Below are 26169 nucleotides of genomic sequence, written 5' to 3' on the forward strand. Positions count from 1 at the left end.
CGCGCGCGGACGGGGCCCCCCTCCCCACGCGCCCGCGCCCCGCGCGCCCCCCGCCCGAGCGGGCGCGGTGGAGACTGACCTGGAGGTCCGGGCGCCGGCGCGGCGGGCGGAGGGCGGAGGGCGGAGGGCGGGCGCGCGCGCGTGCGGAGGCGCGGCGGGGCGCGCGCTCCCGGCCCGCCGGGTCACGTGGCCGCGGCCCAATGGGAGCGCCCGCGGGGGCGCGCGCGCGGCCCGAGGCCCGGCCGGGGCGGCACCGGAGGGGCGCGGTTCCCCGGGGTGGGGGGGGGGTGAGTCGGGGTGTCCCGGAGGCCGCGTCCTAGGCCGGCACGCGTGGAGCAGCATGGGCGCACAGGAGGGGGGTGCCCAGAGCCCCCCCACCCTGGGCGAGTGTGTGCGTGTGCGTGCGTGTGAACACGACCCAGTCCGAGTGTGTGCGTGTGTGAACCCGACCAGTCCGAGTGTGTGTGCGTGTGAACCCGACCCTGTGCGAGTGCGTGCGTGTGAACACGACCCTGTGCAAGTGTGTGTGAGTGTGCGTGCGTGTGCACCCGACCCTGTGCGAGTGTGAGTGTGTGTGTGCACCCGACCCTGTGCGAGTGCGTGCGTGTGAACAGGACCCAGTCCGAGTGTGTGCGTGCGTGTGCACCCGACCCTGTGCAAGTGCGTGTGAGGTGTGCGCGTGTGCGTGCACCCGACCCTGTGTGAGTGTGCACATGCATGTACACCCGACCCTGTGCGTGTGTGTGCGTGTGAACGCCCGTACTGGGACTTGGACTCTGGCCCTCTGCCCTTCCTCGCTTGCCTGCTTGAGCCGGGCCTCCAGTGGTTAACGGGAGGTGAAGGTCTCTCCGACCCTGCTGCTTGGGCTGGCTTTGAACCTTCGATTGCCAGATCCCGGGCTCTTGAGGAGGATTATAAGGTGATACCTGGCCACATCCCCTCGGATCCCGACACAGCCTGCGCAGTGTTCAGCCCTCGTTGCCCCGCCCCGGTGTGCAAATGTGACACAAAAGCTACGCCGGGTGTCAGCCAAGCTGGGGGTTCGGGCTAAGCCGGGACTCCCACGGGTACCCACGAAGTCCAGTCTCCTTTGTCAGCACCCCTTGGGGAGCTCGAGAGCCATCCTGCGGGGTCGCCCCAGCTCTGAGGTCCTGGGGGGGAACCCCACGCTCTTCAAGCTTGCCCCTGCCCTGGGGCCCGGCACCCATCTGGGCAGCTCACTTCCGTTTTGTGTGGGTCCATTGGAATCCCTAATTTTTTTTTTTACGTGTTTAGTTTAACCCCGGGCCACACAGCGCCCTTCTCCACTTCGTCTTGCTCTCCTGCCCAACCCTCTGGGATCCTCATCCCTGCCCTCTCCTCTGGGGTTCCTCTCGGCACCCTCCCGGGCTCCACTGGGCACAGAGCCCCTCCTGCCTGACGCCCATGTGGTTCTTAGGCCTTCGCTGGATGCTGCCCCACCCCACCCCCCAGCCCCACAGTGCCCTGCAGAGGAAGCCCGGCCACCTTGTTTCAAAGAGCAGGAGGCAGTGGAGCTTGGAACCCGGGTCCAGCCAAGCCAGCACCCTGGGCGACTAGAAGCCAAGAGGAACACGTGGCATCACGGCGGGACGGGGCTTCGAAGGAGAAAACGGAGCGCAGCAGGGATGGCTGGGCTAGGAAAGGGCAGAGACTGGATCCAGGCCTGGTGCCCCAAATTCCCAGACCTCCAGCCCTCCCGGGGAGCTGGTGCTACCCCACAGGAAGGGCCCACTCCTCTGAGTCTTCAGACAGCCCCTCTCCCGCCCCCAGCCGGAAGCCGGGCGAGGCCCTGGCTGCAGACAGGAGATGCGGACAGCCCGGGCCCACTGGGGAGGCCGGATCAGCAGATTAGCTGGTTGGAGGACAGCAGCAAGGTCAATGCTAAGTGGATTTCAGGCCCGCCGCTGCCGGCCAGCGGGCCCTGGCCCCGCACCAGCAGAGCCATGGAGGAGGGTCCCCGCTGGGGGGCCAGGACCCGGCCCCAGGGGCGGGGCGGGCCCGTGGCACTGGTGGCGACTCCTGAGCCCCCATCACCAAGCCTCAGGACTAAGCTTCTGACCTGGCTCCTTTTCCTGGTCTGTAAATACACCCCAGACGCAAGGCTGACCCCGGGGAACCAGGAGGAAGGTCACGGCGGCTGGCGCTGGCAGACGCAGGGCACAGGCCTGCAGCCACGGTGAGGAGTGCCCTTCCAGAGCCCCCCAAGCCCCCCAAGCCGTGCGGGCCAGGCATGAGCAAAGGAGCAAAGAGCTCGTCGCTGAACACTGCTAGGTGCAGACCGCAGGAGCAGAACAGGAGCAGCCGCAGGCCCTGGGCTCTGGGCGGCCGGCTCCTCCTCTCTGCCCCCCGCGCCTGCCTCACCCACGGGGCCACGACTCCGTCCTGAGGAGGAGGAGGGAGCAGCCCGCCAGTAGGGGCCCCCCCCCGCAACTGCACACCCCAGCCTCTGGCCTGCGGGCAGCCAGCCTGGGGCATTTGCAACACCTTCCAGAAGGCGGGAGCAGCCGGGTCTCACGCACTTGGAGGGTTGATCTTCCCGGGGATTACCCCGCCCCCGCCCCAGGAACCACCTTCAGCCAGGTCCCGCCCCAGGCGGGAGACCCCAGAGAGCAGCCCCGGACCCGACGGGCCCCGGCCCATGGGGCAGGAGGGCAGCGAGGCTGGGCGGAGGCGGGGGGGGGGGGTGCGCCGGGTCTGCGCTCCAGGTCCCCGTCACGCGGCCGTGCCGGCGAGGGGGCGTGCTCGTCACGCAGGGGTCCGTCCACGCGTCGGGGGCCGGGAGTTCCGGCCTGGCCTCGAGGTGAGCTGCGGAGAAGAGCCCAGCGGGGGAGCAGCCGGTCACGGCGCGGGGAGGTTGGGCAGGTGCGGCCCGGGCAGGAGGACGAGCTGATCCCCGTGAGGGACAGAGGGGCGTCCCCGGCTCCGCGAGCGGGACTCCCGTCACTGCCACAGCAGGTGGCGTCGGAACTTCCACAGGCGGGAGGAAGGAGTCCCGCCGGGCTCCGGCTTCCACAGGCGACAGTTTAGGAGGAGCTCCGTCCCAGGCTGCCCTGGCTGGGGACGCGGCCCGGAGCCGGGGACGGCACGGACGTGCGGTTGTGGGCGCCCCTGGTGGTGCCTGTGGGAAGGGCAGGCCCCGTGGGGGCTGCGCCCAGCGCCCAGCGCCCCGCAGCGGGCGGCGCCGGGAGGGGGCTCTTCCTCAGGTGCTGGGGGTGGGCGACAGAGGCAGGGACACCCCGTCCTTCCATCCGCCCGGCCAGGCCTGGAAGCGGCTTCCGCTCCGTCTCCCTCAGCCCTTCAGGGCTTGGGGCTCACGCGGGGGCCCCTCCTAGTCTGGGCAGTAGAGTCCCTTCACTTTTCTCCCCTTAGGCAGCAAAAAGCCAGAGTGGAGCTGCGGCTCAAGGCTGTGGAGCCAGGCCGGCCCCGGGCACAGGGGTCAGGGACGGCACCCAGGCCCCGAGTTCGGGCATCAGCACAAGGACGAGAGGAAGTAAAGGATAGGGAGGCGGCTGTCCCCGAGACCTTGAGACAGCTCCTGTGAGCCTGCCCACCCCCGCGCTACCCGCGGGTGCTCAGAAAGCATCGGAAACCCGATGCTCCCTCCTCCGTGGCGGATGCAGCCCCGGGCCTCCGCCGGGGAATCACTGAGAGCAGGAAAAATCACGGGGCTGGGGGCAGCGACGCCATCTTTGCCTCCTGCCTGCCCTCATTCAGCTCTTGTGCCCCTCCGGGCTGGGTGCTGACGGGCCCCGGTTCATAGACCGTGCCACACCACAGCGGGGAGAGCCCCTCTACATCCTCAGCCCAAGAATGACCCCCGACACGAGGGCGCGGGGGGCACGATTTGAGACTGGGCGGCCTTCTGCCCTCCTCCCTAGATTCAAGAAAGGTCTCGGACCTGGGGTTGAAGAGTGGGGCCGGGAGGAGGGAGCACAAACGAGTGGCAGGGGTAAGAGAGGGACCTGCTCACGGGGCCTCGCCCCTGCTGTGCGTGAAAGGAGCCCGCGAGGCACCGAAGGCACCGCGCCGGCCGCTTCGGGGCCGGGAGCTCTCGGAAGGCCGCAGGCGCCCTTGCACGCACACACACGCACACACACACACACACACACACACCCCGGGGGAGAGCCCGGGCGCAGCTGCCGGGGCTGCCGAGACTCCGCATGAGACCCCCCGGGCCCCCGTCTCGGTGCACCGTGGTCATCCTTTGGGGATCCCAGTGGGGAAGCAGAGCGGTCACGGGACAGGTGACCCCAAGCCCTGAGGTCAGGAGCCCCCCCCCCGCCGCGGTGATTCTGAGGACGTGGCACCGCGGGGCAGGAAGCCTGGCCTCGGGCCATGGGGCATGGCTGCAGAAGTCGGGGAGCAGAGGAGCCACCCCGGGCCTCCCCCCGGTTGTGTCTCCCGGCCCTCCTGGCCCAAGCCGTCCCAGGTCCTGATGTCCGCTGGCCCCCCCATCTCCCGAGTCACCGGCCGCCCACGGGCAGAATGGCAGCCAAGCGGAGCCGGAGGGGGCTGGGAGCTGGGGGCGGTGGCCACCAGGGGGCGCTCGGGAGCCAGGAGGGAGCCCCCGGGAACCCCGCAGACCACCTCCCTGGGGCCGGGACTGCCCCTCGGGCCGCCGCCCCCCGTGGACCCCAAGCTCTCAGTCCCACGTGGCCAGGAACATGGCAGGGAGCCCGGCCCCGGGGAACTCCAGGCCCACACGGAGTCACCCCAGCCTCTTCTTTTCTCTTTGTGAGACCAGGCTCGCCCTTCCCCCCAGTGACCCCCCCCCCCCCAGTGCCGGGGGTGACAGATGCACACCTTTGGGGGCCACGCGCGGCAGCCACCGTTTACAGATTCCCGGTGTCCACCGAGGCTCACCGAGACCGCGCGTGGGGGGCGGCGTGGCTACCGCGGGCGCAGGCCTCCCGAGCCGCCTGGGCCTCGCCTCCGGGCCGAAGAAGGGGCCCCCGGGAGGGGGGGCGCGGGCGTGGCTCCCCCTCCCAGCAGTGACAGGCTCTGGTCTAGGTGCCCTGAGCCTTGGCCGTGCAGAGGCTGCCAGCCACTAGGGCGAGGGGGGCCACGGCTCAGCAGGGCACAGCACCCAAGGGGCAGAGTCGCGGGGCATTCTGGGGTGCAGGCAGCCCAGCGGGGTTTCCCACTGTATCTTCATCCAGCAAAGGAGGCAACAGAGCTTGGGCAGGGAGGACCTGCAACAGCAAACACAGAAAACCGAGCAAGGGAGGCGAGCCGGGGACTCCCCGACGCCCGACCCAGGGAAGCAGGGAGCACAGGGGCCGCGCCGGGGCTGGAGGGGGGCGGGCTCCCGCTAGATCCTGCACGGGCAGCTGGAAGCTGCAGGGCTCTGGAGCCCCAGCACGTGGGAGGGTCACAGGCTCAAGGCCAGCCCGGGCTCGATCGTGAGATCCCATCCAAACAGAAAGCAGAAAGCGGAAAGAAAGAAGAAGTCCTTTTGGGGAATTCTCCTCGGGTTTACGAGGCACCGGAGGGACCGGCTTGGCGCAGCCCACCTCCCTTGAGTCCAAGCGCAGCATTTTGTTCTGGGCACCCCCCCCCATCTTCCCCCAGCCCACAGGGAGGGGCCGTGGCCCTGACACACACAGCCCCCCACGCACCCCAGCAGCAGGCCGAGCTGCTGACCCCGGGCAGAACCTCCAAGTGTGGGATTCATCACTTGCTCTGTGTGTGAGTGTGTGTGTGTGTGTGTGTGTGTGCGCGCATGCGTGCTGGTCCTGGGGCTTGAACTTGGGGCCTGGGCATTGTCCCTGAGCTCTTTTGCTCAAGGCTAGCACTCTACCATTTGGCTGACCCACCGTGCCACTTCCAGTTTAGGGGTGTTTAACTGGAGATAGGAGTCTCACAGACTATCTGGCCCTAGGCCGGCTTTGAACTGCGATCCTCAGATCTCAGCCTCCTGAGCAGCTAGGGTGACAGGCGTGAGCCACCTGTGCCCGGCTGACAGTCACCCCTTTCGTTGAGCCTTTCCCTCTTGTGAACCACGCCAGCGGGGACGGCCCCGGGGGGCTCCAGATCCACCGGGGCGCTCTCAGGGAACACGGGGTGACGAGAACCGCAAGGCGCAGGGTGGGCCCCAGCCCACCTTGCCCAGCCCACCCTGCCCGGGGTCCCTCTGCCCGCGCCTGGCCCTGAAGGGGGGGCGGGGTGCAGTCACAGACTGGGGAGGCGGAGCGGGGCGGACCAGGGACTGGAGGTCACGGTGAGAGGCTGGAGGCCATGGGAATCCTGGCCCGGGACCCTTGGGCCCCTGAACCCCCGCCTACAAGAACAGAGCGGGAAAACCCTGGGGCACGCACATGCGTGGACACACGCACGCACGCACGCACGCGTACACACGCGTGCATGCACGCGGCGTCACCCACTGTCACTCGGGGTTCCGTCTGCGGCGCGCTGCAGCGTGACAGCCCGCTGAAGGAACCCAGACACCACACACCCCAAGTCGTCCGGCTCCGTTTATACGACCTGCCCGGAACAGGCGACGAGCTGCGGGGACGGACGGATTGCCGGGGGGGCCGGGGCAGGGGAAGTGGGTGTCGCTGCTCCTCGGACCCAGGGCTGAAGCAGCGGGGGGGGGGGGGGGAGGGGGGGATGGGAACGCTTCCCGGGCGAAGGCGGGATGATGGGGGGAACTGTGAACCCCGGGGCAGGCGTGGGACCGGGCCACGCGTGATGCGTGCCCTCAGAACGCACACGGCAGGCCGGGAGGATTCCCACAGGGACCCCACAGCCGCGGGTGGAGACGGCAGTGACCGCAAAGCTCGGCCACGGGGTCCCCGGGCCTCCCCCACCCGCTGCAAGGCCATGGGGCCGAGCCCAGACCCTCGCTCTCCTCCGTGCCAGGGCTGTGCTGCTTCCCCACAGCCCCGAAAATCGGGTCCACCCAGACTTGGGGGGGGGGTATCTCTGGGCAAGTCCTCCTGAGGACGGGGGTACCCCTGGGGCAGGGCTGGGGACCCTGGGGGGACCCACAAGTCTCGAGGCCCCACAGGAGGCTGGGGAGCACTAGACTGCCACCCAAGAGGGGTTGGCGCCCTTCACCGCGTTCAGCGGGAAGCAATGCGCGGGGGGAGGGGGGGGAGGAGGGGTGACGTTCTAGGAAGACGTTCCGAGGCCACAAGGAGAAGGGCACCTTAGGACGCGAGGGCTGACGGGACCTGGAACTCCACTGACTTTCCCCGAAGCGGGTGCATCGTCTCAGAAGTACAGGGGGACGTGGGCTCTAGCACAGGACGGCCGGGTTTCCAGCAGAGCTTCCCCCCAGTCTACCCTCCTGCTCACAACAGGGCTGCCGGGCAGCCAGCGGGCAAACCAGCACAGCGCCTACGGGCGAGTCTCCGGTCGCCTCTCATTGGCCCACACCAGCGTGAGCTTGCCCACCGCCGGCCAGTCATCGGCCAGGAGGGAGCAGACGTGATCTGTGATTGGCCAGAGGGTAGCAGTATACCACCACCCCCACCACCGCCCCAGCCCGCTGTGCAGAAAAGACCCCGAAAAGCCTCAGAAACCTTCCCAGCTCCAGGACCTGCCAGCCCAAACTCCGCGCTATCGCGTCGCCACCCCTGTGACAACCCCGAGAACCTCGCGGCAAGAGACAGGAGCTGTCAGAGAGCGCGCCGGGCTACACAGCCAGCAGGTGCAGGCAGGATTCGCACCAGGGTCCCCCGCGCGCCCCGCCGCACGTGGTCCGCCCCGCGGCTGCACCTCTGCCGGGGCCGGGCTCGGCGGGTCACGCTGACCACCACCCGGGTGGGTGCCGCCGCCTCCACCCAGCGGATGGGGGGGGACCCGGGGCCACACCTCCCCTGGCCTCGCACGGACCGGGAGGAAGGGCGCCCTGGGGGGCCTCTTCCTGTCCCCCGGCTTCTCGCCGACAACTGCATAAACAGCTGGGGTGACGGGAGGAGGAGGGTGTCAGCGGCCTTAAACAAACCTGCTCCGGGAGAGGAGGCGCAGGCCCGGGCGGGAGGATTTACACGGGATTTGAGTCCCGCTGAGTTTACAGAGAGGAAAATAATTATCTACAAGGCTTGCGGCGGGGGAGGCCGGTGAATGGATGGATGGATGGACGCGGGGGGCGGGGCGAGGGAGGCCAGCACGGCAGGGTTCCGTGTGTCTGACTGGCATCGGGGAAGTGGGCGGGGGGTCACGACGCCCACTGGCGTCCGCAGGGACACTCCCGGGGGGACAGGGACAGCTGCCCTGGACGGAGGTGATCCACGCGGCGTGGACAACCGCTCCTCTCTACTCCCCAGACCTTGCCGTCCTCGCTGCGCACTTGGAGAAACTGAGGCACCGCCAGGAGGCCGCGGACCTGCCCTCTGGTCAGGGGCGGCTGGGCTGAACCTGCTATCGCGGCGGGTGCCTCCCTCCGTCAGATCGGGACGCCCAGGACAGGACGGAGGCCGCCCCGCGAGCCCAGCGGGGCTCCACCCCCATCCTACGGGCAGGGGGCCGCGTCCCGGAGCGGGGCCTGGGTTCGAGTCCGTCTTCCCATCAGGGGTGCTCCACAGAGCCTGGTCTCGAGGCTCGGCTCGAGCTGCCGCTCCCTGTGGTGGGCCTGGTCCCTGCGGGCTTGGCGGCTGCCTCCTGGGCCACCCCGCCAGGATGTCACCAGGCTGTGGGTCCCCAGATGGCTCCGGGGCCAGACCCTGTGGACCCCAGATGAGATGCAAGGGAGCCCAGGGCCCACAGTCCCGGAGGGCAGGCTCACCCTTGCTCTCTACCCTTCTGGGACTCAGGGGATGCCCTCGCCTCTGGCCTCAGGCTCTCACCAGGAAATTAGCACTCAGGACGCAACCCTATCCAACCTCGGCTGCACCGGGCACCGGGGCCTGCTGCCTGGGGGAGCTGTCAGCCCAGGAAGCCAGAGGCCGACCGGCGGTGCCCGCCCGGGCTGCGAGGAGCGGAGGCCCTTCGCCCCGTCGACACCGGTCCCCACCACCGGAGCGCAGGCGCGTTCACTGCGATCCAGAGACCCTCTCTGCGTTAAAGTTGCGTTTTCAAAGTCATCCTCACTGCAGAGAGAGGCCATCGCGGCGGTTCAGTTCTGCTTTCCACAGCAGGCTCAACCCCGGTGGCAGGCTGGCAAGTGTGGTGGGCGATTTTGGGGGGAGAGGCAGATTGCAGATTCCCACCGAGGTCTCGACGGCCCAGACGTTGTCCTTCCAGAGCAGAGGTGTCTGGCCTTCAAAAGCAGCCCTCATTACCCACAGACCCCTGGCAGCCCGGAAAGGCGTCTCCCCAGCCGGGAGGCCCCACCCTGCCCAGCGCCAGCGATGCCCGGCCCCCCGCCTGCTCCCCGTGGTCCCAGTAGCCCCCCCCCCCAGCAGGAAGTGTGACCTGCCTGGACAAGCAGCCGGGACAGGACTGGTGGGGCCCAGACCCCTTCTTCACAGGGACGAGGGGGAGCGGGGAGGACTCAAAACTCATCCTTCAGGAGAAAGAGAGTGCTCCCACGGGGTGGGGCGGAAAGGGACACTGAGGGGACAGGAAGTGTCCCAGAGTCTCCCCAAGAAATGCAGGCGAAAATGTCAGGTCAGGTGGACACCCTGAATGCTGGCTCTACAAGAGGAGGAATGATAATGCTTGTCACACCCCCGAGTCCTGACCCTGCTAACACACCAGGCCCTGAGCCTGCTCACACACCCGGCCCTGACCCTGCTCACACACTGACCCCTGACCCTGCTCACACACTCAGCCATGACCCTGCTCACACACCCGGCCCTGACCCTGCTCACACACCCAGCCCTGACCCTGCTCACACACTCAGCCCTGACCCTGCTCACACACTCAGCCCTGACCCTGCTGACACACTCAGCCCTGACCCTGCTCACACACTCAGCCATGACCCTGCTCACACACACGGCCCTAACCCTGCTCACACACTCGGCCCTGACCCTGCTCACACACTCAGCCCTGACCCTGCTCACACGCCAAGCCCTGACCCTGCTCACACACTCAGCCCTGACATGCTCACACCCAGCCCTGACCCTGCTCACACACTCAGCCCTGACCCTGCTCACACACTCAGCCCTGACCATGCTCACACCCAGCCTGACCCTGCTCACACACTCGGCCCTGACCCTGCTCACACACTCGGCCCTGACCCTGCTCACACACTCAGCCCTGGCCCAGCTCACAGAGTCCTGACCCTGCTCACACACTCGGCCCTGACCCTGCTCACAAACAGAGTCCTGACCCTGCTCACACACTCAGCCCTGACCCTGCTCACACACCCGGCCCTGACCCTGCTCACACACTGACCCCTGACCCTGCTCACACACTCAGCCCTGACCCTGCTCACACACTCAGCACTGACCCTGCTCACACACTCAGCCATGATCCTGCTCACACACTCAGCCCTGACCCTGCTCACAAACAGAGTCCTGACCCTGCTCACACACTCGGCCCTGACCCTGCTCACAGAGTCCTGACCCTGCTCACACACTCAGCCCTGACCCTGCTCACACACGGAGTCCTGACCCTGCTCACACGCTCGGCCCCTGACCCTGCTCACACACTCAGCCTTGACCCTGCTCACACACTGACCCCTGACCCTGCTCACACACAGAGCCCTGACCATGCTCACACACTCAGCCCTGACCCTGCTCACACACTCAGCCCTGACCCTGCTCACACACTGACCCCTGACCCTGCTCACATACTCAGCCCTGACCCTGCTCACACACTCGGCCCTGACCCTGCTCACACACCGACCCCTGACCCTTGCTCACACACTCAGCCCTGACCCTGCTCACACACTCAGCCCTGACCCTGCTCACACACTCAGCCATGACCCTGCTCACACACCCGGCCCTGACCCTGCTCACACACCCAGCCCTGACCCTGCTCACACACTCAGCCCCTGACCCTGCTCACACACTCGGCCCTGACCCTGCTCACACACTCAGCCCTGACCCTGCTCACACACTCGGACCTGACCCTGCTCACACACTGACCCCTGACCCTGCTCACACACTGACCCCTGACCCTGCTCACACACAGAGCCCTGACCCTGCTCACACACTCAGCCTGACCCTGCTCACACACTCGGACCTGACCCTGCTCACACACTGACCCCTGACCCTGCTCACACACGGAGTCCTGACCCTGCTCACACGCTCAGCCCTGACCCTGCTCACACACTCGGCCCTGACCCTGCTCACACACGGAGTCCTGACCCTGCTCACACACTCGGCCCTGACCCTGCTCACACACCCGGCCCTGACCCTGCTCACACAGTCGGCCCTGACCCTGCTCACACACGGAGTCCTGACCCTGCTCACACACCCGGCCCTGACCAGGTTCACACACCCGGCCCTGACCCTGCTCACACACTCAGCCCTGACCCTGCTCACACACTCGGCCCTGACCCCTGCTCACACACTCGGCCTGACCCTGCTCACACACTCGGCCCTGACCCTGCTCGCACACTCGGCCCTGACCTGCTCACACACGGAGTCCTGACCCTGCTCACACACTGACCCCTGACTCTGCTCACACACTAACCCTTGACCCTGCTCACACCCAGAGCTCTGATCTTGGACTGGTCGCTGCACACTGGGCCTTGATTCTTCTGGGAGCCTGAGTCCTGGCCCTGGTGGCACAATGAAGACTAGTTCCGGGCTGCTCACCCACTCTTCACGTGTCCCCGGGAGCTGGTTTGAAAAGACATCTTTATTCTTCCTTCCAGGTGGGAAAGGTACGTCCCCACCGAGGACCTCTGAGGACCTGCCTGCCCTCTGAGAACGGGATGGGGGGGGGAGGGCTCCCCCCCTCCCGCACCCAGGGGGCGGGGTCGCGAGGCCTGTGCCCAGGACTGAGTGAGGCCCGGGCTGCGGCTGACCGTGGCTGGGCAGGGAGTCTGGGAAGAGCCAGGTCCCTGACGGCATCCCGAAGGTGGCCCAGGCAGGTTTCAGGGGGCTGGGGGCTGGGCTCGCCGCGCCCCTCGCCAGGCCTGCGGTTGGGCGGTGAGGCGGGGGCCTCCGGTCCCCCAGGAGGGCCTGCCAGCCACGAGCCCCCCTTCCAGTCCGGCGGCCTGCGGGGGACCGTGAGAGGCCCGGGCAGCTTGGAGACGGGGTCGCGTGCATGGCCGTATCCGGCTGCGCTGTGTGGGGGACCCCCAAGGCCTGGCCGCGCCCTCTATCACACAGACGCCTCCCTCCGGGAGCCTCAGGACAGGGCGCGGTGGGCCCCCAGGGCAGGCGGGGCCCCTCCTCGCTCACCAGCTGGGTCCGGTGGCTCCCTTTCCCGGGGCAGTTTGGGGCCGGGGTCTTGGAGGGGCTTCAGGGGGCGTGCAAGCCGCCGCCAGGCCCCCCTGCCTCGCCGCCCTCTCGACCGCACACAGAGGGGCCGGCCAGCAGCTCCCTCCCTGCAGATGGGGGTGCTGAACAGGCGCGCAGGCCCCCGGCCTGCCGTCCACACCGAGCCCTGGGCCCGCGGGCCCCTGGGGGGGCGGGCAGGTGCGTGGGCACCAGAGCCGGGGCCGCGGCCGCTCCGCAGGGACCCCCCCAGGGCACCGGGCCACGCCCGCGTCCTGCGCCTGCCTGCCCGGAGGCGGTGCCCGGGCTCCTCGGGGGCCGGCTGGGCACAGGCTGACCCCGCCGCTCCGGTCCCCCAGGGGCCCTCGGAGGCCCGGCAGGACCGAAATGGAACGCAGGTCCCAGCCCTGCGGGGGGACGCGGCCGGCTCCTGGCCCCCCCTCCCCCAGCCTGTGGTGGTGGCCAGCGGAAAATGGAACCCCAAATCTGCCCTGGGAGGTGGGGGCCGGTGGCTCCTGACACCCCAGGGAGAAGGCAGAGGTGTGAGCTAGGGCAGGTGACCCCACCTCTCTGAAGTTCCTCTTCTGCCAGTGGACCCCAGGGTTGGCACCCCATGCCCGACCCGTGGGGGGGGGGCAGCGGACCCCGTGGGGCTGGGTGTCAGACTCCAGTCCTCGTTCTCAGAGGGCAGGTGCCCCCCGCGTCCGTCAGCCTGGTGGGCTGCTTGGCCCTGCTTGGCATCGCGGGGTACCGGGAAGATGGAGGGGGGCAGCCCCCCCCATGCGGCTTCCTCCCAGGGCCCCGCTCGGGCCCCGCTCCCTGCGGGCCCTGGGCGGCCCCTGCCCCACCTGCTTCCGGGCTCCCCCTGCGCGGTCCGGGCTCTGCTCCTCCACGGGCCCCCGCGCCCCGGGCGCAGCCGCCAGGGCCCGGATGCTGTGTGTGTATACGCTCACGGCACCCACGACACACTAAGACCCGGACGGTGACCTGCTGGCCTGGGCCCCCCACGCCCCCAAGGGGCTCCGCCATCTGTGGCTTCCGCGCCCCAGCACCTGCCGGCCTGTGAGCGGCAGAGGCCGGGTTCCGAACGCTGCACTGGGAGCTTCCGCTCCCGCAGGAGAAGCCAGGGCCACCAGGCTCCCTCCTGCCAGCTCCAGCCCCCACACCTGCCCTGCGTCCTCGGGGCTGTGGGGGAGGGCCTGGGGGTTAAGGGGTCCCCAGGGCGGGAGATCCTGGCCCCCCCGGGGGCAGCCATGCCTCGGGGATTCAGGGAGGACGCTCCCTGTCCTCCTGCCCAGGGTGGCCCGGTCGCTCAGCTAGCAGCTAGAGTCCTCCACGCTCTGACCGTCTGGGGGGGGGCGAGCGGGTGGCCCGGGCACCGTCTGAGCTCTGACTCCAGCCACCTGCCCTGCCACCAGCCACGGCTGGGCAGGGCAGCCAGGGTGCGATCCTCACCTGCCTGTCCACCCGCTCCCTGACACCCCAGAGGACCCCAGGCCCCACCACCAAGAGCCCCCGCCCGCCTGAGCTGCCACCGCTTCCCCGGCCTGGAGGTGTGAAGGGCGAGCCTCGCTGGCTGGGCCTCCAGCCCCCCCCCTCCTCCCCCTCACCTCCCCCAGGCCCGCCCCACACGAACGAGATTGAACCCACAGAGCCTTCCGCTCTCAGCGCGAGAGCCAGTGCTGCCCCCCCCACTCCCACCCCCCACTCCCCACCCCGCCCCCCGGGTGCCGGCCTCCTCCAGGGCTATGGGATGGTTGCGACCCTGGAGGAGCAGAGGAAGCAGCCGTGACCAGAGCCCTCCCTCGGCCCTCCCCTAGCCCAGCCCCAGGCCCCCCGATGTGTGTGTGCGGGGGCGGGGGGGGGGGGGCGTGCCTCCCTTCTCTGACAGTTGGTCCCGGTTCCTCCTGGGGGCGGCGGGGGCGGGGCAGGGCGCGGCCCCGCCCCCGCCCACAGCCTTTGCCCAAAAGCAGCGGGTGTGACGTCAGGCGGGGAGGCCGGTCCGTCCGTCCATCTGCCCCGTCCCGGCGGGTGCGCGGAGGAGCTGCCGCTTCAGCCTGCAGCCAGCGGCTCGGCCAGGCGGCGGGCGGGCGGGCGGCGCGGTGAGTTCCCAGCGGGCTGCTCCCTCTCATTCCCCCGGGGGGGGGCGGCTGAGGGGGGTCTCCCGTCTCCAGGCAGGATGGGGTGAAGAGAACTGACCCCCCAGATCTGGAAAGAACAGAGCTCAAAGCCCCCCCCCACACACACACCTCAGGAGCTGTCGTACGGAGGGAGAAACTGAGCTCCCACGGGTAGGCGGAGGGGTCGGGCTGCCTGGGGGCTCGGAGGACCCCCTGCTCCCCGCAGATCTGCACCCCACTTGCTCACAGGGCCTTCGGGGAGCCCGGGGAGCCCTGATGTTGCTCATGCATCCGGACACTTCTCAGCTCCACGCCGGCCACAGGGCCACGCCTCCGCTTCCCCTCCTGTAGGGCAGGGCAAGGCCGGGCAGGACCCCAAGGCACCCAGCAAGCTCTACCCCCACGGAAGCCCCCCGAGGCCCAGGCAGGGCGGGGGGGCGGGGGCTGGGCTCGGGGGAAGGTCCAGGCCTGCCCACCTGCGGCTCAGGACCTCTGTCCCAGCCCTGACCTTTCCCCTACCCTTTCGGGGTGGGGAAACCGAGGCACCGGGTGGGCGGGTCCGCTCAGCCCTGGGCAGGGGCCTCGGTCTGGCACTGCCAGGCGGGGCTCCCCGGGCAGAGCCGCCCTGTGAGAAGACGGCTGGAGCGGGGTCCCGAGGGGGCAGGCGGGATGGGAACTGGCCGCCGGCCAGCGTGCCTGGCGGGGGCAGACGGGGAGCAGCTGGGGGCCTCCGGCGGGGCTGAGGGCGGAAGGCAGGCCGCGCCACGGCGCTCGGCCTAGGGCAGGGGGCCGGACCTGCCCCGGTGCCCCGAGTTCCATCCTCAGTGGGTCACCGCGGGGCCCTCTTCCCCCGGGAGCTGCCCTCACCGCCGCGCTCCGCGCATGCCCGTCCAGGGGAGGGCAGACCCCAAACACCTGCCGGCAGCCTGTGCTCACTTGCTCGTCTGAGGTGACTCTCCGGGCAGAGGAACGGTGTGTCAGAGGAAGGAACAGCATGTGTGCAGGCCAAGAGCGCCTAGCTGCAGACCCTCTGGCAGAAGAACCGAGCAGCCGGGCTGTTGCGCCCTCAGGGAACGCCCGCCCTGCTGGCCCTGGGAGGCTGGGGGCGTGCAGGGTAGAGGTGAGATGGGGGGGGAGCTGGGCTAGGGGTCTCCGAGGCCCCCAAGTGTAGCAGCGCCCTCCTGGGTAGGGCAGGGTCTCGGCTCAGGTAGGGCAATGGAGGGAGAGCGCTGGGGCGGGGGGGGGGGGGGGCGTAATCCCCCCAGTAGCCGCCTGAGCCCTGCAGCTGGAGGGGGGGCTCCGTCAGGACCCAGCCGCCCTGGGTGGCCGGGGTAGCTGTGTGGACACACGGCAGCCCCCAGACTGGCTGCCCGCGCGGGCCTCCCGTGCCTGGCCCCCCCAACCGGCGTCACCCCCCCAGGGTCCTGGGGCAGCAGGGGGCTCGGGGAGGGCTGCCACCCAGCAGGAGGCTGCCGGGGCTCTGGGAGAGACGGGCAGCGGGGTGGGTCTGAGGGGAGCCTGAGGAAAGTCAGGACACGCTGCCCCGCACCCACCAGCTGGGGGGCGGGGGGGGGGGAGAGGGGGTGCGGGGTCCTTGGCCTTCCGCCGCTGCTGCGTGTGAAGCTGAGCCCCAGCAAGCTCTGGGGCGGTGCCGGGCGTTGGGGTGGGGGGGCCGGCAGGTGGCCCTGGATGTCCGGCCCAGAGTCCCGCCCAGGCCGGCAGAGGGAAGGGCGCGAGCGTGGGCGGAGCTCGCCCAGTCTGGACCCAGGTTCCAGGCCCGGAGCCCCAGCCGTGAGCTGGGCACTGCGCGGACACGGTGCAGGCCTCAGCCAGCTGATCCCGGCCAGGGTGCACCCGCCAGGAAAGGGGAGAGAGGGGGGACAGGGCCTTGTCCCCAGCCCCAGCTCTGAGCTGGGGAGACAACCTGCTTCCCCTCCAGCCTGGGCCCTCCGGGGCCCAGCCCCCCCCCCCAACCTGGCTGCAGGCGGCATCGAAGCCATTTAACAAAGAGGAGAGAGGCTCAGCCAAGGTCCCAGGGGGAGAGGGTGGCAGTCAAACTCGCCCCCCCACCCCGGCCCCCGCTGCAGGACCAGGTCCTTGCCAGCTCCTCACCAAGGACCCTCCAGGAACTCCTCCTCCTCCCCCCGAGCAGGGGCTCCTCAGCCTCCAGAGGGTGGGCGCCTACCACTAAACCAGCCACGAGCCACTGAGAGGAGACACGGAGGAGCGACAGGAGCACTGGGGCTGGGGGAGGGGCAGGAGAGCCAGGCTCCGCGGACAGAGACGGGGAGCAGGTACGGGACTGTCCTGACGACCTGGGTCAGAGCTCCGTGCATGAATAGGGTCAGGACCCAGAGCGTGCCAGAGATTGGGGCTCAGTGAGCGGAACCTAGGGTCTGTGCTACTTAGGGTCAGGACCCAGAGCATGCCAGGGATTGGGGCTCAGTGAGCGGAACCCAGGGTCTGTGCTACCTAGGGTCAGGACCCAGAGCATGCCAGGGATTGGGGCTCGCTGTGTTGCTGGATGGGGAATATGTGTGACCAAGATTAGAGTGTGGGGTGTAACTAGAATAGGGCTCAGAATGATTGACAAGGAGCCAGGGGCCAGTGGCTCTCACCTGCCATCCTAGCTACTCGGGAGGCTGACATCTGAGGATCATGGTTTGAAGCCAGCCCAGGCAGGAAAGTCCATGAAACTCTTATTTCCTATTAACCACTAGAAAGCCAGAAGTGGTGCTGTGACTCAAAGTAGTAGAGGAGTATCCTTGAGTAAAAAAGCTCAGGGACAGCGCCCAGGCCCGGAGTTCAAGCTCCTCAACTGACCAAGAATGTTTTGTGTTTTTTTTAATGTGATGAGATTCATGGGTAAGTGTGTAACCAAGATCAGGGTTCGGTGCTGGGGTCAGAGCTTAGTCCATGAGTAGAGTCAAGGCTCAACTAGAAAGGGATCAAGAAGATGTGGTAGTGGGATACAGGATCAGTATGCGGCCAGGATAGGGCTCAGTGTCTGGCTGGGTCCGAGCTCAGTCCATGACCATAGTCCGGGTTTAGAGCACAATAGGGATCCAGGTTCATGGAATTACTGGGATGGTGGCTCAGTATACCAGTTTCAGGCCCCCTGACTCCGGTCAGGGCTCAGCTCTGAGATCAAGTCTCTTGGAGTTCAGTTTCTTGGAGCTGGGAATCAGTTCCTCTCTCCACCTCTGTCTTGCCTCTGGGGTGTCGGGATGTCCCACCCCGACTCCTGAGACCCCATAAGGGCACTGCCTGGGTCTGGGCCCCAGCATCTCGGTGCCACTGCGGGTGCACGCGTGACCAGCCCCAAGGAGTTTCAGGGGAGGAGAGAAGCTTGAGACCAGAATCACCCTGGGCCTGGCTCTCCGAGGAGACGGTCTATCTCTGATGGTGACACACCCTCACCCCCCAGGCCAGGGCAGACAAGATGGGAAACCAAGTCTCAGGCCTCATCTACCCAGATCCTGTCCCTCCCCAGCTGGGTGCCCGCCTGGGTCTCTCCTTGCAGGACTTGGTCAGTACTAAGCCTGGACCTGCAGGATGCAGCCTTCTTCCTGGGGGCCTGCTGGGTGTTCCTGCCGCCGAGGCAGAGCCGTCGGGCCCCAGCCCCCAGCCCCCGGCCCCCAGGTCCCCGCACACCCGCAGACCACACGCCTTCTATCAGTGCCACAGGGCTAAAGCAGAGCAGTCACCCAGCCCTGTCTGGGGGGGTGGGGGGTAAGAGGGCTGGGAGGGGACCCGGGGGGGGGGGGGCCGGGCACAGACTGGACAGCCCTGGGCGCCTGCCGCCAGCCTTTCATGGCAGACACCAGGGCAGGGGTGTGGAGAGGCACAAGCCGTACTGCTGACCTCAGCAGGTGCACGGCTCTGAGCCCAAGGACAGACGTGGCGCCTGGCCTGCCCGGTGCCCTCGGCAGCCAGCCCGCCCTGCATGCGGCCCCTCCCCGCCAGCCCAGGCACGAGACCCCGTCGTCCTGGGGGAGGCAGGACTGACAGAACGGAACAGCCGGGGGCGGGGGCTGCCCCAAGCCTCGCAGCCTGTACCCGGGAGTGGACAGGTCCTGCTCGCTGTCCCTCGGGTGGGACACGATCGTGGGGAGGGGGAGGGGAGGGTCTTCCTGTCCCCTGCAGGGCGAAGGGGCGCTGCGCACTGGACTCTCCCGTGCCCCCCTCCGCCTGCCTCGCCCCAGAGGCTCCTTTCTCTTGAAAAAGCCAGAAATGTCCTTATTTGGAGGGTGCACCCACTGGGGTGGGGGTGGGATCCCATAACCCTTCGTTTATAAATAAGGGAATAAATCTGGGCCGAGTTAAACAGGCCTCGGCAGGAACATAAACAGCGTGGGCCCGGCCGGGGCTCGCACAACGCCAGCCTCCCTGCCCCGAGTCTACTTGACCCTCACCAGCCCGCCTGGCCAGCTGTCGGCTGAGCGCTGACTCCAGCCACAGCCGCAGCAAGGCACCCTGTATTGGAGGAGGGAGGCAGGGGACTCGGGGGGCTGAGGGGGGGGCTGTGAGCCCTCCCCGGCCCACGTTCTGATTATGAGCCTCCTCGGCATCGCAACGCCCAGAGCTTACAGGGAGGAGGTGAGAACAGGTGCAGCCCACGGGATGCAAGGCCGGGCAAGCAGCTCAGAGGCCCTGGGAGGGGGGGAGGAGCAGGGTTCTCCAGGCCCCCTCTGTGAGCCAGACATCCCTGCGTCCTTGGTGGTCCAGCAGAGCCCAGTCCCCTTCCGGGAGCAAGGGGATCTTCGAGTGCGGGGTCGGGAGCAAGGCACGGAGCATTTCAACGACGTGCACGGCGGGCAAGGGAAAGAGCCAGGGTCGGCTCCAGCTCTGAAGGCTGGGCTGGAGCGTGGGGGCACGTCCGGCGTGGCAGGCGTCTACCCGGCCAGCGAGGGCAGAGTGTGAAACTGCGTGTGCAGGCACACAAACCCGCGTGTGCCGGCTGGTACTCGGGCTTGAGCTCAGAGCCTGAGCACCGTCTCTTAGTTTTTCTCCTGAGCAAGGCCGGTGCTCTAGCACCTGAATCGAAGCTCCAGCTTTTGGTATTTTTCTGGTTAATTTCTGGGAGATAAGAGTCCCAGAGACTGCTGTCCGGGCTGTCTTTGAACCTCAGTCCTCAGATCTCAGCTTCCCGAGTAGCTAGGATTCCAGGCGTGAGCCACCAGGGCCCAGCTGAGGCCCTGATGTTTTGTCACTCACACGCACGCACGCACACACACGCACACGCACACGCACACAGAGCCACCACAGGTCCCAGTGACAGGAGACAGCAGGTGCATCGGGCCGGGGTGGGGGTGGGGGGCCCGGTGGGCACACGTGGGCGCCCGAGTGCCGGGCGGGCGCCCGGTAACCGCGCTCCCCCGCTTGCAGGTGGCGCGAGCGCCGGCGGCCGCCATGCCCACCGCGGCGCCCGGGGGGCCCTGGGCCGCGTCCGCCCCCAACGCCACGGCGGCCGGGAGCAACGGCAGCGGCGCGGGCGGCGGGGGCGGCGGGCGGCGGCGGGGGCGGAGACGCCGCTGTTCCAGCGGTTCGCGGCGCTGGACGAGGAGCTGCACGCCGCCTTCCCGCGCCTGTGGCTGGCGCTGATGGCGGCGCACGGCGCCATCTTCCTGGCCGGGCTGGCGCTCAACGGGCTGGCGCTGTACTGTTCTGCTGCCGCACGCGCGCCGCCACGCCCTCGGTGACCTACACCCTCAACCTGGTGGTGACGGACCTGCTGTGGGCCTGTCGCTGCCCGCGCGCTTCGCCGTCTTCTACGGCGCCCGGGGGCTGCGCGCGCTGCGCCTTTCCCGCACGTCTTCGGCTACTTCCTCAACATGCACTGCTCCGCCCTCTTCCTCACCTGCATCTGCGTGGACCGCTACCTGGCCATCGTGCGGCCCGACGGCGCCCGCCGCTGCCGCCGGCCGGCCCCGGCGCGGGCGGCGTGCGCGGCGGGTGTGGCTGGCGGCGGGCGCGGTGACGCTGGCGGCGCTGGGGCGCGGCGGCGGGCCCGCGGCCCCGGGCCCGGCTGCTGGCGCTCACCGCGCTGGCCTTCCTGCTGCCGCTGCTGGCGCTGGCCGCCTTCACGGGCCGCGCGGTGTGCGCGCTCTCCCGGCCGGCCTGCCGCGCCAGGGCCGCCGGCGCCGCGTGCGTGCCGTGCAGCTGCTGCTCACCGTGCTCCTCATCTTCCTCGTCTGCTTCACGCCCTTCCACGCCCGCCAGGTGGCCGTGGCTTGGGGCCCGGCGTGCCGCGCCCCGCCAGCCTGGTGCTCTACCACGTGGCCGTGACCCTCAGCAGCCTCAACAGCTGCCTGGACCCCATCGTCTACTGCTTCGTCACCAGCGGCTTCCGGGCCGCCGTCCGCGGCCTCTTCCGCCGCGGCGGCCGGGCGGGCGGCGGCGCGGGGCCGGAGCCCGGCGGCGGGGACGCCGCCGTGGGCGTGCACCCCGGCTCCGGCTCCCGGCTCCGGCTCGGCGCTGGCCCTCCCGCCCTCGCCCAGCCCGTGACCCATGGGCCCGAGCCCTAGGTGACCGCGCCCTGCCGGGGCCCCGCGCGGAGGCTCTGGGCCGGGGCGGCGGGGGGCGTCGATCTGTCGGAGGTCGTCCCCGGTGCCGCCGGGGCCCCGTCCCGCGGCCGCTGAGCGGCGGCTGCTTGGCGGCGCCTGCCGTGGGCTCCCGATGGGGCGCAGCGGGCTGGGGGCCCAGGCGGGCTCCGGTGGAAACCCAGAAGGCGGCCGGGAGCTGACCCCGGGGCCGCTCCTCACCCGGCTCGTCCGTCCTCGGCAAAGGAGTAAAGAGCCCGGCTCCTAAGGACTCCCCAGGGGTTCACAAGCAACCTGGAGACCCACAGGCGCCCTAACACGCCGACAGACAGACAGACAGACCTCCGGACGACGAGAACAGGAAGAACACCGTGCGTGGTGTCGCAGCTGCAAAGCCCGCGGGCCTCTGGAGCCGCGTGGTGAGCGGGGCACCGCAGGGCACCGCAGGGCCCTCTGCCGGGCCCCGGGCTGGCGGGGCTGCCCTGAGGCGCTGCCTTCACTTGCTTCTTGGTGCCGGAGGGGGAAGCGACACACAAGTGTCACCCTGGACAGCAGGGTTAGAGCCCGACCCCCCCCCCCACCTCCTCCGACACCCCGACTCCTCCTTCTGCAGCTTCCGTGGAGACGGCCTGGGCCCCAGCCCCTGCCTAGGAATCGTGTGGGGGCCGCCCCTCCGTCCCCCGAGCACGGGGCTCACGCCCGGCCCTGCTGCGGATGAGGAAACTAGGAACAAGCATGCCAACGGCCGAACCCACGCCTGCCAGCCAAGGGGCCCCTGCTTGTCTCCTCCGTGAGTAGAGGGGACCGGGCCAGCAGCTCTGCCCTGCACGGTGCCTTCGCAGGAGGGGACATGGCTCTGGCCGGGACTTGGATCCCCTCCTCTGGGCTGGGCTCCGGGATTGCCTCCCCTACGGCCTCAGTGAGCCCTTTCCGGACCGGGGGCAGAGGACATCTGGAGAAAGTCTGCTAGCCCACGGAGCGTCTTCACCGGGTCTCACAGCCTGAAGACCCCCCCCCCCCCCCAGCCAGGGTCTGTCCCAGGACTGCCCGGAGTCCCCTCACCCCACCCAGAAGAGCCAGAGGGGCAGGAATCGGGGGTCTCGGGGTCTGACTGCCTGTGTCCAGCCACGACCCCTCCCCAGTCCCTGAGGGCTCCGGGCGCCTCTTCTCAGGGCTCCGCCTGCTTCTGCTCCCGCCCCCCCAGGGGAGCCTCGAGGCCCCAGAGCCTGACCACAGCTTCCCTGTGCCCACCCAAGTGCCCAAGACGACCCCTGTGCCCTCTGAGAGCACCGGGAGGCAGAGGACAGCAGGAAGGGACGCCCAGACAGAGGGCCCAGCCTGGGCAAGGGTGGGCGCCAGTGGGCTCCGGGGGACAGTAAGGGACCAGGACTGCACCAGCCACTTTGGCTTGACATGCCAGGTCCAGGCCCCCTTTGCGGCTCACGCCCGTCCTCCGCCCGTGTGCCCTGCCCCGCCAGCCCCTCCACCCCCCGTCCCTCCGCCACCCCCAACACAGCTCCCCCGCCCTGGCTCTCCGCGGGTCAGCATTTGGACTCACGCTAAAGAGCAAATGGCGGATACTGGCTGACGGGCCGTGCTTGGAGGTGGAAAGGCTGCCACTTTTCTGCAACGAATTCCCTTAGAGTGCGTTTCTAAAGAGAACCAGCTGAGTAGCGCCCAGCTACTCAGGAGGCTGAGATCGGAGGATCGCGGTTCAAAGCCAGCCCAGGCAGGAAAGTCTGTGAGACTCTTCTCTCCAAGTAACCACCGAAAAGCCGGAAGTGGAGCTGTGGCTGATGCGGTAGAGTGGTGACCTTGACTAGAAAAGGCCCGGAGTTCAAGCCCCGGTTCCGGCAAACATACACACACACACACACACACACACAAAATAGTGAGGTAAATGAGTCAAGTCCTCTTTCGTCCCCAAACGTCCAACCCCCCTGCTCGACCTGGGTTTGTGGGGCCCAGACGGGCTCTCAGACGGCAAGGGTCTCAGGGAAAGGGCATCCAGGCTGGAGCCGGCCGCCCTCCAGCCACCCGCTCCGGGGGGGGCGGGGAGCGGGGGCACCTCCACGCTGCCGTGGACTCCCACGCTCTTCCGGCACGGCTTCCCCCGGTCCTCAGCCTCGCCCCTGGAGGGCGAGGCATCCAGCCAGGACACTTGCCCCAGAGCCCGGCCCTGAGGCCGAGGCCGCGCCCCGCACACCAGGGCCTGAGTCTCGGGCTCTTCCGGCCATGTTCTCCAGCCCGGCTCTTCAAAAGGCCAGTGTGACGTGAAATGGTGTATGTATTTATATCCGCTGTAAACAACATCCTTCACCACAAGTTCTGGTCCCGAGTGAATGCTGTTTACCCCTCCGTGCCCACATCTCAGGCTCGCGGGCTGCCCGGCGGGGCTGGTGGGGGCGGCCTGGGGAGGGGACGGGCGGGGCACCCGGCAGGCAGCGCAGTGGGCCCTCGCTCCAGCCCGCCCCAGATCCGGAGGGGGGGGAGGGGTCGCCACCCCCTCCCCCGGGCCCTGGGAGGCCAGAGGTGGGGGTCGGCTGGGAGGGGCTCCGCCCGGGCCTCTGGTGCCCGGCTGTGGCTCTGGCTGGGGGTGCTCTGGGTGGAGAGGCTCTGGCTGGGGGTGCTCTGGGTGGAGAGGCTCTGGCTGGGGGTGCTCTGGGTGGAGAGGCTCTGGCTGGGGTGCTCTGGATGGAGAGCTCTGGCTGGGGGTGCTCCGGCCGGGCCGGGCTCATCACTCTCCCAGTTTGGCACCCTCAGCGGCCGGAGGCGTCTAGAGGTAAATATTAGGGCCTGTTTAGATTCCCCACCATTAATAGCAGGAAATGTCACCCCAGGCGCCTGCCCCCACTTCCTGGAGGCCCCGGGCGCCCGAGGCCCTGTCTGAGCTGGACGCACAGCCCGACCTGATGCGTCCCAGGCTCGAGCCGCGGCCCCCCACCCCGTCCCCCGCTGTCCCCCACACTCTCGCGCCCCTCCTGGAGGCGGGACCTGGATGCCGGGGCTCCCCGAACTCCCCACCTCGTGGGGGAGGCCAGCAGGAAGTGAGGGGACCATCACCTTCCACATGCCCCCACCCCCCTGGTTCTGCTCCAGTTCATGAAGGAGGAAACTGAGGCACGCCCCCCCCCCCGCCAGTGCTACCCAAAGCTACAGCTAGGGTTCCCCCCAGACCTCCAGATAGGAGCCACTGAAGGCTGTGGGCCACCAAGGACAGAGCCCTCAGGAAGGTCACCTGGGGTCCCAGGCCCTGGAGGGGGCAAAATCCAGGGTGGGAGGTCAGGATGAGTGGGTCCCCCACCTGCCAGTCCTGTCCACTCAGCTTCTCCAACCTCCAGCCAAGTTACTTGTCTCCCCCGGGCCTCAGTTTCCCCTCTCTCCAGGGGGACAATTGACACACTCTGTACTAGGATGAAGTTGTTTGGTTTTGGGGTTTTTTGGCCAGTCCTGGGGCATGGACTCAGGGCCTGAGCACTGTCCCTGGCTTCTTTTTGCTCAAGGCTAGCACTCTGCCACTTGAACCACAGCGCCACCTCTGGCTTTTTCTATATATGTGGAGCTGGGGAATCGAACCCAGGGCTTCATGTATACAAGGTGAACACTCTACCACTAGGCCATATTCCCAGTCCTAGGATGAATTTGTAAGTACATGTGCGTGCCTTTGGGGACACATATGTTTACCTCAGTCTGCGCATGTGTACGTGTCACACGTGTGTGGATCTATGTGTCTGTGAGTCTGTCCCTATGTATGTGTGCATGTATATGGTCTGGGAATGTATATATGTGTGTAAGCCTTATACCTGTGTGTGTGAGTCTATGTACATATGTCTCTCGAGTATTTTGTGTGTGCATATGTGGGTCTATGCATGTGGGCATGTCTCACATTAATTATTATAATTAATAATAATTAATAATCACGTAGTGATTATTCACCTGAGCTTCTTAAGGAAAGCAAAGCTTCCGTTCATTATTCACTTGTTTATTCACTCATTCACTGTTCGCCTATGCTGTGTGCCTGACACAGGATGAGGGCTCCCTATGGGACACCTGCTCACGCACACACACACACACACACACACAGGTGCACACACAAGTACACACATACACACTCACTGGGACAGATCACGGTGGTGGAGACCATCCCCCGGGGTAGGTCCTGCTTCTGCACCTTCACAGGGCAGGGGCACAGAGCTAAGGGGAACTCTCTGGGCTCCGGGCTGGCATCAGGATCCAGGTCCCCATCCTCCGTCGGCCGCAGGGAGCTGAGTGACTGGCTAAGGGCTGCCCAAGGACCCCCGGCATCCGGGCTGGCAAAGCCATTTGCGCAGAGCTGTCCGTAGCCAGCAGGTGGCGCTGCTGGCAGAGGCCGCCCGCCCTCACCAGCCGTGCTCGGCCGGTAGACTGCTCAGTGGAGCTGTGGCTTCCGGTCCCCTAGACCAGCGGTGCCACCACGTCAAGAAGGCAGAAGCCCCCCGGGCGACGCGGCAATCTCAGTCCGGTTCCCACCTGCCGGGCTGGTCGGCTCGCTCCAGCCTCTCGAGGCCCGCCCCCCCCACCCCGGGCAGTGATCACCCCGCCTCTGAGCCCCGCCGAGTGCTGGGCACGACAGAGCTGCTCTGCACTGCCCTGCTGAGCCAGTGCTGTGTTCTCGGGGGCGGCCAGGGGGAGAAGTTGGTGGGGGCAGCGAGAGCCTGGCCTGCAGTCGCCCCAGGAGCAGGGCTGGGCCTGGAGGCAGCCCCTCCCTCTGGTCGTGCAGGCCATGGGACCTGCCCAGAGCCCCCCGGTCAGCGGGTGAGGAGCCTCCTGCAACCCCCCGAGAGTCCAGAGAGGACGGAGGCCCGCCGCCGAGCCTGCTGTGTGGGCAGAAAAGAGAAACGCCGAGGCCGGGAGAGCTGGCAGACGGCTCCGGACCGTTCTAACCACAGCGCCCTGGCACCTGCCCCAAGCCAGGCGGCGAGGAAGCTGCAGACAGACAGACGGACAGACAGACGCCGGGAGGCAACGGCCGGGGTGTGAATCACTCAGCGGGCCCTGGCTTCCGAGACAAGGTAGAGGAGACGGGCCTCACCTGTAGGGACACAGGGACCAGCAGACCTGGCCCACGGCCACACCGTACGCACCCCACTCCGCGGAGGGGGGCAGCATGGCCGAGAGGGCAGCCACAGGCCCCCCCAACCAGGTCTGCCAGGGCCCAGGACCCTG

At 68.2% G+C, this 26169-nt stretch overlaps 1 protein-coding gene across 1 annotated transcript; it reads left to right on the forward strand.

Moving 5' to 3' along the window:
- Positions 1-19834: 19834 nt before the first annotated feature.
- Positions 19835-20949, forward strand: Gpr20 (G protein-coupled receptor 20). Its single transcript, XM_048359255.1, is given in 9 exon segments — positions 19835-19909; positions 19942-20083; positions 20086-20154; positions 20157-20207; positions 20210-20376; positions 20378-20416; positions 20418-20538; positions 20541-20659; positions 20662-20949. Coding segments are annotated over 9 exon segments (1071 nt in total).
- Positions 20950-26169: the final 5220 nt, after the last annotated feature.

The sequence above is a fragment of the Perognathus longimembris genome, chromosome 12 (assembly GCF_023159225.1).
Source record: "Perognathus longimembris pacificus isolate PPM17 chromosome 12, ASM2315922v1, whole genome shotgun sequence".
NCBI classification, from domain to species: Eukaryota; Metazoa; Chordata; class Mammalia; order Rodentia; family Heteromyidae; genus Perognathus; species Perognathus longimembris.